Source organism: Grus americana, chromosome 15, assembly GCF_028858705.1.
Source record: "Grus americana isolate bGruAme1 chromosome 15, bGruAme1.mat, whole genome shotgun sequence".
In the NCBI taxonomy this organism is placed as follows: Eukaryota; Metazoa; Chordata; class Aves; order Gruiformes; family Gruidae; genus Grus; species Grus americana.
In genome coordinates this window covers 1975331-1988207 of record NC_072866.1, presented here as the reverse complement: position 1 = coordinate 1988207, position 12877 = coordinate 1975331, and the positions used below count along the sequence as shown (strand labels likewise).

Here is a 12877-nt window from a genome sequence, read left to right as displayed (position 1 = left end):
AAATTAAAAAAAAAAGCATGCAGGGTTATTCCCATGGTAAGCGCTATCCATGATAGTTTCATTATACACTCTTAAATGCCCAAGACAAGTTTTAATGCTCTTGCCAATATCAGTCTTTTTTTATTTTTAACAGGGGGTGAGGGGCTCGTAAAAATACTGTATTTTTGTGTAGTGTCCTCTTGGGAATCGAGTCTGGCTGGTGCAATATATTGGTTAAGGTATAATCCTTCTCCCAAGTATTACCATAAACCTTGCACTGATGTTTCTTTGCGTAGTCTGGTGTTGGGAGAGTTTTTCCCCAAGGTAATGGGCTTAATCCTGCCAGGCAGATGTGGATGTCAGAGAACTACCTGGAAAATGAGCAGCTGGGATGCACTGCAGTTAAAATCTCAGCGGGGGTTTGCCTTTCTGTAGATGGAACTGCATCTGAATAGAAGTGCCACTTTAAGAAATATGCTGAATAATTATTTTCTTCTTACATTCACTTTCTTTTTTGCTTGTCCTAGTGCTTTCCATTTCCAACTCTGCATATGTGCATACTTTCCAGAGAATCCTTAAGTTAGAATTGCAAACAACTGTGATTCAGAGCGTTTGTCTGGGTATTATTGTGAGTTGTCTATCGGTTGAGATAAATGAGGGCTTATTTGCGGTTTTGCAGACAGTAAAGTATTTGAGAAATGTTTCTAAAAATCTGTTAGTGCATCTTGGAGGGCTTAGTGCTGATACCAGGCATGCCAGGTTTATGACTCCTATCACTTATGCATCTTCTAGTCTCCTGTCTGGTCAAAGGAGCTGCTACTTTCAAACAAGTGGTGAGGAGCAAGCTTTTTAGCATTTTTAAGTGTCAAATATCCATCTGTAAGAGCAAGAATAGCGTTCTTTGTAGGAAGACTCTAAAACTTGAAGATAGGTATGTTTTTTAAAACAGACTTCAACTAAAAAGACCATACTTTGTACCTTTCCTAAGGTCATTTTACATGCTGCTGCTCATGTATTGATTGGTCTGGACCATTTGAGTAAGAAGATGCAAGCATTTTTCTTAACACCTTTTTATAAATAATTTTTATAAGGATTTTTTTTTTTATTCCTTCCACAAATACCCTCCTTCCCCAACATACTTGTGTCCAAAATAGTATGGCTTTGGGATCTTTTTTCCCACCTGCCTTTTTAAAACTCAGTTTACTTCACCTAAAATGGCTGGGGAAGCGTTATCTCAAAATGAGTTAAGTTGCATGCATTTGTTTGGGCCAGCCCTGTGGTGCTGTTTGTGCAAGCCTAGATTTGCTTATGCAGAGAAAAGGGAAGTGATTTACCCTGTGACCATGGTCCCGGAGCTCCTGCACGAGCGCAGCCTCACGAGAAAGGACGGGATCTCCCTCCAAGGTGTCGCAGGCTCCTTTGAAGTGTGGCGCGTCCTGGGAAACCCAACAAAGGGAGGGAGTGAAAGGACGGACCCAAACACTGAGATGGTGAAACTGCTTCCTTTTAGACATACAAGTTTCTAGACTTTATTGGAAGAGTTTAAGTTAATTCTGTATTCTGGGAGAGAATCAGAGTCACCTTGCAGTATTTTGGTATCCGCCCAGCTGACCACCCTTGGCAGATAATCAAGGGTGTACTTGATCATGTACTTGTCCCCAGCACAAGGACATGGAGCTGTTGGAGCGAGTCCAGAGGAGGCCACGGAGATGATCCGAGGGCTGGAGCACCTCTGCTTATGGAGACAGGCTGAGAGAGTTGGGCTTGTTCAGCCTGGAGAAGAGAAGGCTCCGGGGAGACCTTAGAGCCCCTTCCAGTCCCTGAAGGGGCTACAGGAAAGCTGGAGAGGGACTGGTGACAAGGGCAGGGAGTGACAGGCCAAGGGGGAATGGCCTGAAGCTGGAGGAGGGGAGATGGAGATGGGATGTGAGGCAGAAATTCTTCCCTGTGAGGGTGGTGAGGCCCTGGCCCAGGGTGCCCAGAGAAGCTGTGGCTGCCCCTGGCTCCCTGGCAGTGTTCAAGGCCAGGCTGGATGGGGCTTTGGGCAACCTGGGCTAGTGGAGGGTGTCCCTGCCCATGGCAGGGGGTGGAACCGGATGGGCTGTGAGGTCCCTTCCAACTCAAACTGTTTGATGATTCTATGATCAACCTTGTGCAGTGTCCATCTGAATTGCATACTGTGACTTTATGGCTTGTGGTTGTTGGGGGTTTTTTTCCTGATAACACCCAAACTGAAAACTTGTTATCAGTGGTGGTTTCAAAAGTGGTGGACAGCAGCTGAGAACTGTCTGAACTGGGTGTCTACTGAGGAAAGTCTAATGACTATTGCTGACTTGTCAAATTTAAGTCTTAAATCCAAAAAGTGACTCTAGTGCCACCTGTACCCCACCTGGGACCCCTGTGCTATGGTGATATGCAGTCGTGTGATGCAGAATATCGATCTCAAGTAGTCTGCTTTGCATCTTTCTGCACTTCTGTGTATCATTATTTTAGCAACTACTTGTTTAGGGAAATAATGTGTTGCTAAGTCTTTTCCAGCAACTAAACCGCAATAAATCAATTGGCAAGTCAGTGGCACGTGACCAGCCCGCTTTCCCCAGGCGGCAGGGCCCCATAAATTGCTCTTGTGCTCGTCCTTGCGGCTTGTAACAGTGCTGTGTCTAAATCTCACTTTGCTTATGCTAGCTTGCTATGATTATTTTGTTCCTTCGGTGGGTTTCTAAGAGAATTTCTGGGTGTTGAGTTTTAATGTTCCATGCTTGCTGTGTTTTCACGTAACGAGCATCTTTTGTAAACAGCAAAGCAGATGTAAAATGCTTGGAGAACACGCTGGCTGCTGGACTTGATTATGTCAATTAAGAATTATCGGTTTAGAAGGAGTCGGACTCGGACACTTGAGTCTGTTAGTCAAAGTTCAACCTTAAAACCTGATGCCTGGTTAACTGAACCCACCTGTGCAAGAAGATTTAAGAAATAAGATCCTGTAGGTATTCAAAAAGGTGCCTGATTACTTGTGTAGCAGGCAGTGTTTACAGGTAAGATGATCTCTTTATCCTGTTTGAGAAATCAGATTATCACTGGTGGATGTCCATAGCCTGTTCCACGCAGTAGTGTTCAGCCTCTGGTCATTTTTAGTCCTTAACTGAGGTTTAAATAAAATATATTGATTCACGAAGTGCAGTCTGGGGTGATGAGTTGGACGTCAGCTTCATCACAGCAGGGAGACGGAGAGTAGCGTAGTGCCTGTATTCCTCCATCGATTGCCTTGAGGTAGAACAGTACTTCATGACTTTTATAGTAGATTTTTTTTTTTTGCTTAAATTGTGGTAGAACAGAAATGAGTTTGCAAAATCTAGGTCTCATTAGTGAGCTGCCAAAGTTGCGGCCCTAGAAACAAATGAACCAGCTAAGCAGGTTGTATTCTGCAGCCAGGGGATCTCTTGAAATGGCACCAGGAGCCTGAACTGCTCTCAAAGCACAGAGCGAAGCTGAGTCTGGTTTCGGTTTGTCAAACCACAAAAAAAACATCTCTGAAACGCAACAAGGAAGCTGAGAATAAAGACTAGCTGTGTCTCAATACCCTCAGCAGTGTGCTGCTGGGGAGCACGTATGTTGGGGTCTGCGTGCTGTCTCTGAATTTAAGACCTCTGCGTGAGTGATTACTGATAAGGAGACCCTGGGAATAAGTGTGAAACCCCAGACTTTTAAACTCGTTATTTGGAAATGTAGTAATGCTGCCTTTGAGCTGCACGGCTCTGCCTCTCAGTAACATGCGTTCATCCTTTCTAGAGGATGTGTTGGGTGTCGTACAATTATTTCTTTTTTCAAAACACTTCATAATTCTACTTCTGTTGCTAAAAATAATACCACACTTCTTTCATCGACTTCACTTCGAGTGACCCGAGGCTGTTCCAGAGGTTCACTGAAGTGGTGATAATATCTGTGCTTTGCCGGTAGCTGCAAAAGGGAGGCTTTTGTGACCCACACGAGCAGGCTTGAAATGACCCACAATCTCTCTAAGAGTGTAATTACTAATTTATGTGTTCATTATCATGTTATGTTAGGGCTCAGGCAGGGAGGGGCTCTGAAAGACACCCTGGTAATTCTTAAATGAGTAAATTACTACCTTAGTACATATGCATGTTAGGTATGTGTACTATTAAATTAGTCTTGACTGAGTTTTCTTCAAAAATTATCTACAACAATAATAAAAAAGAGGAAAGAAAATTGAGCCGCTCAAGTGTGGTGGTTTGTATTTGTATGTGTATAACTGTACTGTTAAGTAACTGCACAAAATTGGAAGCAGAAGGCTCCGAGGTGGAGGAGGATGGGACAGTGTAATTTAGCAAAGGCAGGGTGATGATGAGTTATTTTATACTAGCAGCTGCCATTGTAGTGTGTGCATGATTTTTTTCTCTTTTCGTAACCCTAGGCACTGACTTGTTGGTGGCATTACAGCAATTCCTGCTGGGAACGCTTCAAACAACGGGTTTTCATGTTGTGCGCGCTCAGGCGGTCCCTCCTCTCCTGGAAGAGTTGCCCCTTATGAGCCCAAGCGTGCAGATGTAGCCGATACTTATTTTAGCAGAGCTGGGTAAAATGTGGTAAGATCCAAACCTCGATAACCAGGAGGAGGCTGAATTGTGCTTCGCTGCGCGTCTTGTACTGGTGATGGTAGGAGACATGGTGGGAAGGAAGGGAATGTAGAAGCAGGCTCAAAAAATTAGGAAGGCAGGGCTGCAGTGGTGAAAGATCTCCGTTTGCTATCAATATATGGTGCAGGGAGGCTTGATGGGCTGGTAGGTGTTAGGTACAGTGTGAAAAGTGCTTCAGCAGTGCAGGTACTGAAAGGAGGGATGGAACAAGAGTGGGCGTCTGAATTAAAAACACGATGGGGTGCAGAGAGGTGGTGAATAACAGCTCCCTACCAGGGAGAGATCCCGTCCTCTTTAAATAAAGAGTAGAGAAGTTGAAGGGGGTTTAGGTCTGCGGTGAGGGTTTCTGGGGTTCAGCAGTGCAAGTGTTTTTCCTACCTGCCACTGAAGGAGGTGTTTTTAAGGTCTACCTTGTGTGGCGTGAAATCCATTCTTCCACCTCAGAGGCAGGTGTTCTGCTGCTGCCTTGAAGGATTGTTGAAGTCACCTCTGTAACATTGCAGCTGCAATTAATGTCTTACTAAAAAAAGCTTTGTAGAGGGATTACCTCAATTTTGTCTTGGAGTGATATCCATTTTCAAACACATTAGGGGGAAAAAAAAATCAACAGACATAACCCTCCTCTCACAGTCCTCATCAGCCTGACTCTCCCTATTTAGAGCATTGTTTGTATGATCGATAGTCTACTGAGCTGTTAATAGCAAACATTAAAAGGTTAACAGCTTGCATTTTTATGGCAAAGCATTAGAGAAAAGCTTTCCTCTAAAAGAAACAATCGCTTCAGAGAACGTAAAATGAAGTAAAAAGATAGGAAGTGAACTCTAAATGAAAGCACTTCTGGAGAAAATGGAAATAGCTTTATAAAGCACTTTCATATCTTCCAGAATGATCAGGTACTTTTTTTAAGGGGTGGGTGGGATGTCTTTGGTTATATGCAAACTAAGATTAGAGTGGTATCTTCTATTAAAGTAAGTGTGCAATGTCTAAATTGCTATCCAAAAATCATTCCTCTGTTATTTGCCAGAGTTGGACAAGTAACTCGTCGTACCCGAATCCTTTAGTCATAGGCTACAGGCTAAACCGAACTTGTCACGGGGTCCTGGTTTAAGCAGCAAGGGACAAAGGTTTTGCTTCTCTAGAGCCTTATTGAGTTGCAGTGGAGTTTGAGCAGCCTAAAATGCAGTAAGTTAGCAGCTATTAGTATGTTTTTCCTTAATCAACAGAAATCAGTTACTGGCTCGTACATCTTAAAATGTAATTGAGCCATAGCCCTGATATCAGCTGGTATATCCAAGTTTCACAGATCCTTTTGTAGGTACTTTGGCGGATGGAGAATGGCTTTGAACATGCAAGTTCTTGGTAGCAAATCTAATTTCTGTCAAAATAGGAAGCTGTAGTCTCAGCTGTGAATCTGTCATTTTTCTGGTTTATGAGACTGCTATTAAAGGTTGGAGTTCATAGATAAATGGTATGAGTAAGCAGCTACACCCCTGTAGTTTGATAACTTAATGAAACACCTTTAGCAAACTTAATGAGGCAAAAATGGGAATGGTAAGAACATGGACTGACAGTGGCTTCCTCCCACCCTGATCCCTATCAAGTCATGCCTGGATCAGACAGGGCAAGTCCAGGAGCAGACTTAGGGCAGACCTGACGCTTGCCCAGTCTACGTGGCACAGACCCAGCGTAGCACAGCAGTAGTTAACGGCACCTGTTTTGGGTAGAATTGGCTATGACACATCTCTCCAAGATGCTGTCTTGGAAAAAAATGTCTAGGTCAAAGTACAGCTGTCCTACTGGAACAGAGGAAACTGTAACTGTCAGTGCACTGGTATTTAGAGCTTCTTGCTTACTTTCACATATCATGAACTTGTTCACCTAGCCAAACCGTGACTGAGAACGTCATCTTTGGATGGAGGATCTCTGAATCTGGCAGCCGAGATCCTCCCTGCTCCATCCTGTAGGTCTCAGCTCAACCACAGCCTTTGGAAACAGTGGAGCTAGTGTGGATGGTGGCATCTTAAATCTTACCTTAGCTGTTTTTAGTGAACTGTGAAGGTTTTCAAGGTAAAAAGCTCACATTACCTGCTCTGCAAATGGGATACATAGAATTGAGTTGTGGGGTTTTTTTCCTTAAATGGTTGACAGAAGAGAGCAAACAGCATTTCCTGGCAGTTTGATCCAGCTCTGAGTGGCCTGAGATGTTAGGGGTGGAGGGGTCAGATTTTACAACTTGTGAAAATGAGTGGGAAGTATTTCTGGTTTAATAGTTGAATATTTTGTAATGCCTCAAGCAGGTGAGGCAAACTGCCAGTCCTTACCCTGAAAGTCTGTAGTAAATTCTGCTAATGATGGTCCAGACTTCATGACTTTCCGTAAAAACCTTTAAAAATGAAATTTGCAGTTGACCAAAGTGGCTGAATTTCAGACCAAAGTGAGTGCTGCTGGTTCTGATCACCCATGGGGTTTGATCTTGTCCTGACTGCAGGACTGAGGCAGTCGTTAATGTCCGTGCATTGCTGCTCATATGACATTCATTGACATCTCTCTTCACAGACCCTGCTGATACTTTCCCACTCTTTTCTTCAGTGCAGAGTAAACACCAAGCCCTAGAAGAAAGCAAACTGCATGTTAATGTGAGTGATAATACTGAGGTGCAGCTGGAAATATCACAGACAGGAGCAGCTACAGGTTCTACAAACAGCTCTATTGTAGCCTCAGTAGCTAATCTACTTTCTGGGGTGTCTGGGTATAGGTACAGTAAATTTCCTCTGCAGCTCTCCAACAGCATGTCCTCTTTTATCACAATGACCTAGTTATCGGAGCCTTTGCTTGAAAGGTGGGTGATTACCTCATGCTCTAGGAACGCTTGACTTGGGGAATACCCAAAGGCATTAGCAGATGCAGAACGTTTCTCTCTACCTTTTTTTTTTAAGTCCTGCCAATAGCTAGAAGGTGGTGCGCTGGGGGGAAGACCTGGAAGGTTCTCCCGTTTGCAGAGTTTTGATTACTTCAGACAATTTGTGGTACTTCACTCCGTCCTTTCACCAAACCTCTGGAACGGCTGGGAGAAGTCCAATAGGAGAAGAAAACAATCTCGGAGGTCATGCTGTTTCTTTCTGCCCAAGTTGGCCTTGGATTCTGGCCAGCCTGGGATTTTTACATAAAATGCTTGCGTTGTGCTCTCCATTTGCTTTTGACACATTGAACATTGTGATGGTGGTGTTTTTATCTAAAAAAGATTAAGCGTGTTCCTAGGAGTAGGCTCTGTCATCTTCAAAGTTTCAGTGCCGAGGCAGTTTGAAGTCAGTGGAGGACATGTCAGATGCTCAAGATTTATGAGAACTCTGCAATTTATTTCCAAAAGTAGGAAATAAATCTTGAGTCTTGGGAAAAAAATTGACTTACCTCAACTAGTTTTCCTAAAGAAGGACTGAATTAACTATCCAAAAATGAGCCCTGCAATTCCTGTGTGAAGAGCTAACACTTCTCTGGGAATTGAGGTGATCCTGATCTTGGCGGGTGGAGTGGGAGAACAGTGCTTCTTACCAGAGGAATTTGCATCAAATTTATCTGCTCAGGGTTTGGAAACTCCTTTTTGGGGATTTGACATCAGAAATGGCTGGTGAGACATATTCCCTGTTGAGCAGCAGAGAAGTAAACTGCAGGGATTTACTAAAATGTTGGATATGTATGTCTGGATCTACTTGGGAGCAAGTAGGCTATGGAGAAACTTGCAACAACATGCAAGAAAAATTCATAGAAATAGCAGTGTGGCTCTATCCTAATATCATTAAAAAATAATTGATTAAGTGGAGTCCTTAAAAGTGAGGCTCTTATCTGCAGTTATCTGGGAAATGGTGGCTGACGGACCAGCTTCAAGGGGAAGTTTACAGTGCAAGGGACTGTTTGCAGAGTTCATGTATAAATGGATTAGAGAGGTGATAACGGGTACTTGATCTTGCTTAAGCTGGCAAAGTGGCTTTGATTTGATTGTAGGTTATTTTAAGCCAATTTCCCACTAATAATGTTTCTTGCTAAAATAGTCTTTGCTTTCTAGAGCAGGTCTTTAAAAAGGAAAAAAAAAAGCGGGGGGGAGGAAGGAAGAAGAAAGGTAGGATGAAATTCAGTATTTCTTTGCTAAGTAATTGAAAATGCACAGTGTCCTACAGAGCATCCATTTTCATTTGGAGAGCAGAGCTGAATTGGTCTTCCCATGCTGTTGTGTTGAGTTGTCGGTTCTCCCGGGGGCTGAATCCAACCCCAGGCTGAGAAGGGTGTCCCGCTGCTTGGCCCAGTGGTGGTCCTTGGGGAGACTGCTGTACGTGGAAATGGGAACTACCAGAAGCCTGTAGTGTTTCTGCAAGTTGTCTCGCTTGTTCATCTCTCTGCAGAAGTCTGCCAGTCATGGTTTTTGTTTCTGTTTTTTGTTTTTCTTTTGAGGCTGAACTTTCAGTTTTCTTTAATGGTTTACTTTGTGCAGAGGAAGGTTGGGGTTTGAATCTTGATGCATTTATTATTGATAGCATGCGTTGAAAACATTAGAGGAATGACTAATGGCCTGGTCTGTGCTATGGCAGTACTGTTTTCTAAGGCTATCCATTATGAGCTACAGAGGCTGAGCTCGGTGGTGAGCTGTTACTAGAATAAAATCATCCCAACTCCACAGAGTTGCAAAACTATAGTGATTTTGCAAGGGCTATATATTAATTCTGATAATTATCTTTTTTAGGACTTAAACACTGAGCTATAACTGATGAATTCCAATAACAAAAGCAGAAAAGGAAACTTCTTGTATTGCTTTCATTAGTTAATAGAGCTGAGCAAATGGTCCTTCATGTCCAAAGCTTTCACTTGCAGTGGACAAATCTTGACACCAATGAGCAGTTTAAATTCCAAATTATTTTGCCCTCCACCTGGACTTGGTGCTCTTGTTGGGTTTTGGGTGCATCTGTGACATGAATGATACCGACCTCCTGAGTGCAAATAAGAGTGGAAGGTAGTTTTAACTCTTTCCTTTAAATGTTGTTCCCAGGCATCCGAAGAGGCCTCGCTACGGGCTTTGGAGAGTCTAATGACAGAGTTTTTCCACAATTGCACAACGAATGAGCGGAAACGCGAGATAGGTGAGTTGATGCTGCTTCTAGGGCTCTGTCTGATACCGAGCTGGCATCTTAGCCTCTCCTGCTTGTGTATGAACTTGAAGCAAAGGCTTACATAATTTGGGTTTTGGAGATCCTGTGGCAGGTCCTATAGATAATTAATACCTTGGTAACTGCCTACTGCTGCGAGCATGGAGAGGCAGGGTTTTTATCAAGGGTAGTAAGTTGGTTAGAGAAGGATGTTAGGCTTTTTCTCTGCCTGTACATTGTTGAATTGTATGTCCTGGAAAACCTCTGCTATCTAGAGATGGAGTATGGACTTCAGATTTGTTTAGCATTAAGAAGGGAAAGCAGAAGACTGTTGTAGTTAATGTGAAATGACAAGTAGAAATAAAGAGTGAGGCTTCATTTTGGCTGGTGTTATTAAATTTGTCCTTCTGAAAACCAACAGAGATCTAGCTTAGCTTCTTGGTTAATGGCTGTAAATAGGCAGTTTGCTTTTATTCTCAAACTTCTGCCATCTCTAACTTCAGTGCCAAAAGTATGATCAGCATGAAAGACTTCTCCCAGAAATTTGGTAAAATAAAGAACAAGCATCTAGGCAAGCTGGGTTTTTTCCCTATTGTGTAGATTTCCTGCTGTGGAAAAGGTAAAAGCCTTCAGCATCTTCCATTTTCCTGCTTAAGTTGCAGGAAAGAAACCAATTAATTAAGGCTTAAATTTGAGTCTGTAAAACAGCCCTTGCACCTTTTCCCTTTGCCACATTTGGTACATAGTCACTTGATGCGAGATGACCAAATCCTGCACCCAAGCGTTCGGAGAGGTTTTTGATGTGCTGACCTACATCAAAGTCAATGGCTCTTGGAGCAATTGCATTAAAACAAGGGTGTGTTATAATACTATGTGTCATCTGAAGTACTCCTAGTCTTTCACAGTGAGCTGGTATCCCAACATTTGGTGTTTATAGATAAAGTGGTAATGCTCGTAATGCCATTTTTGTGTGATTTGTTTTTGTATTCGGCTATTAGTCTGGTGTGGTTTTTATGTGAAAACTGTGTTCTAAAATGGCATACCTATTTTGTTTTCATTAAAGCCTATCATTAGATCACTTTTAATACTTTGGAGTGTGATTTTTTTTTATTATTATTTTTTTCACCCTCGTCCAGGTTGAGTCATTCTCTGAACACGGGGTTTCTTCCATGCTCAGTGTATTACTGTGCCATCAGTACATTGTTATGGATTTGTTTACAGCTTAAGAATTGTAATGTGTTTTTTTAATACTTTATTTTTTCAGAGGAGCTTTTAAATAACTTTGCCCAGCAGATAGGAGCCTGGAGGTTGTGCCTCTATTTCCTGTCAAGTACAAGAAACGACTATGTAATGATGTACAGTTTGACTGTGTTTGAGGTAAGATGTGTACCGTTGCCTGCTTAGTGCATTTTCTGTCTGCTGCAGTTTTATATGGCAATCGATTTTATTTGAAAATGTTTGTCTAAAATGGCAGTCCTAGTAAGTACGGTGATAAAGGATGCTTTTATTGCTCTCTCCTAGAGAGGTTGCTTAATGGCAAGCTAAGAGTAGGAGAATATGAATCTTTGTACACAAATTGAAGAATTAATTTCCTGGCATCTCAAAGTACAAATTACCTACAGTTTCAGAGGCTGCTTGAGTTTTCTGCACAATGCTTTTAAGAGCATTATTGCTTTTATACTCTTATGGTCAGAAATATGTGCGCGATTACCTGATACTAGCTATAGCAAACTCTAATGCTAAGAGGGAAGACAAAGTTGCTTTTATTTTTCTGACATCTCTTACTCGTGGTTGATGCTCTTGAACTACATCCTGCAAGGTTAAGTGCTAGTCGTAGAGGTAAGGGCTCTTTAGAAGACCACATCCCACTCTTTACCTAGTTATAAAAGAACAAAGTTATGGTTAAAAGCCTAAATATTGATTTGTGTATCTGCTGGAAGAAACAAAAGAATTCTGTGAATAGTTCTGGCTTATCAGCTGCTTTCTCAGTGACCAGAGCAGTCTCTTTCCCTAACGATATTCTGGGGTTTGGTCAATGTAATGCCTCACCTGGTCCACTTTTGGCCTCTGCATTGTGTCCATGGCTGGGTTGGCAGTCTGAGCTGTGCTTCTAAATCAGAGGGGTTTTCTGTCCTTTGCTGTGGGTCACTTTTTAGACAGAGCAAACACAAACAACTCTGTTCTTAAAAGTTGTGTTGCTTTGACAGGTATCCCCATTGTTGTTGTTGACTTCTTCACTTAAAATGTTCACTCTGTTTATCCGGGGTTGCATAGGGAGTCTGGACTCAATCTGCAAACTGAATCTGCTTTGCCTTCCTCTCAAAAAGGGGGTAATCGTGACAAACGGTATGGGAGGTGTTCCCTACTTTGGGGATGGTTATCATACAGCAGCAGTCTGCACTAGTTAAACCGACTTTCATGAAGAGGAAAATGTGTTTGATTACTGAGCTTCTGCTTCTCTGGAGGGGTGGGGGGAAGCAGTACTGAAAAAGTAATTGTGGCCAGAACTGAACAGAAAAAAGAAATCACTGTCCAAGTGAAAAGTGAGGGACAGGAGTCCACAGCTCAGCTGAGAGATTAGGATCTCTCCATCGCGGAGCTTGAATTTCCAAAGTTAACTACTATAGTGCTGCGCATTTGACTGGTCCTCATAGCCGTAGTCTGCGGGTTCTTCAGTTCTCAACTGTCTGAGAGTGCTGAATGTCAGTACAAGTGTGTAATAAACACAAGGATTGTTCCCAAAACTTTCCGAGAATGTCTAAGAAGTTAGCAGTGGATCTGGAATAAAAATCCTCATGGTCTCCTTCCAGATGAACTGTTTTTACTTCTTGCTTTTGGAAAAGATGATATCTGCCCAAAAACATTTTGCAGGCGGAGAAAGCTGCCAATTACAGGTCAAACGAGTAGGACAAAACTCAGTGGGCATTAAAGCATGAGTGTAATAGCTGAAGTATCTTCCAGTTTTATTGGGGCTTCTGAAACTCTCATTCGAGACTTGCATCAAGGAACTCTCATTTGGTTGGGTCTTCGTTGTTTTTAGGAAATACTTTCTGCGAGAAAACCCCAAAAGCAACTTCTTTGAGGAACTTAATGTAGAAATTTACCTCTGCA

At 42.5% G+C, this 12877-nt stretch overlaps 1 protein-coding gene across 3 annotated transcripts in view; it reads left to right on the top strand.

Moving 5' to 3' along the window:
• Positions 1-12877, top strand: part of XPO6 (exportin 6) — a 55867-nt gene that overhangs the window by 6814 nt on the left and 36176 nt on the right. For all 3 annotated transcript variants that reach the window (XM_054842540.1, XM_054842539.1, XM_054842541.1), the window contains exons 2-3: positions 9670-9760; positions 11031-11143. In XM_054842540.1, the coding sequence (XP_054698515.1) occupies positions 9670-9760; positions 11031-11143 (204 nt within the window). The remainder of the gene's footprint in view (positions 1-9669; positions 9761-11030; positions 11144-12877) is intronic.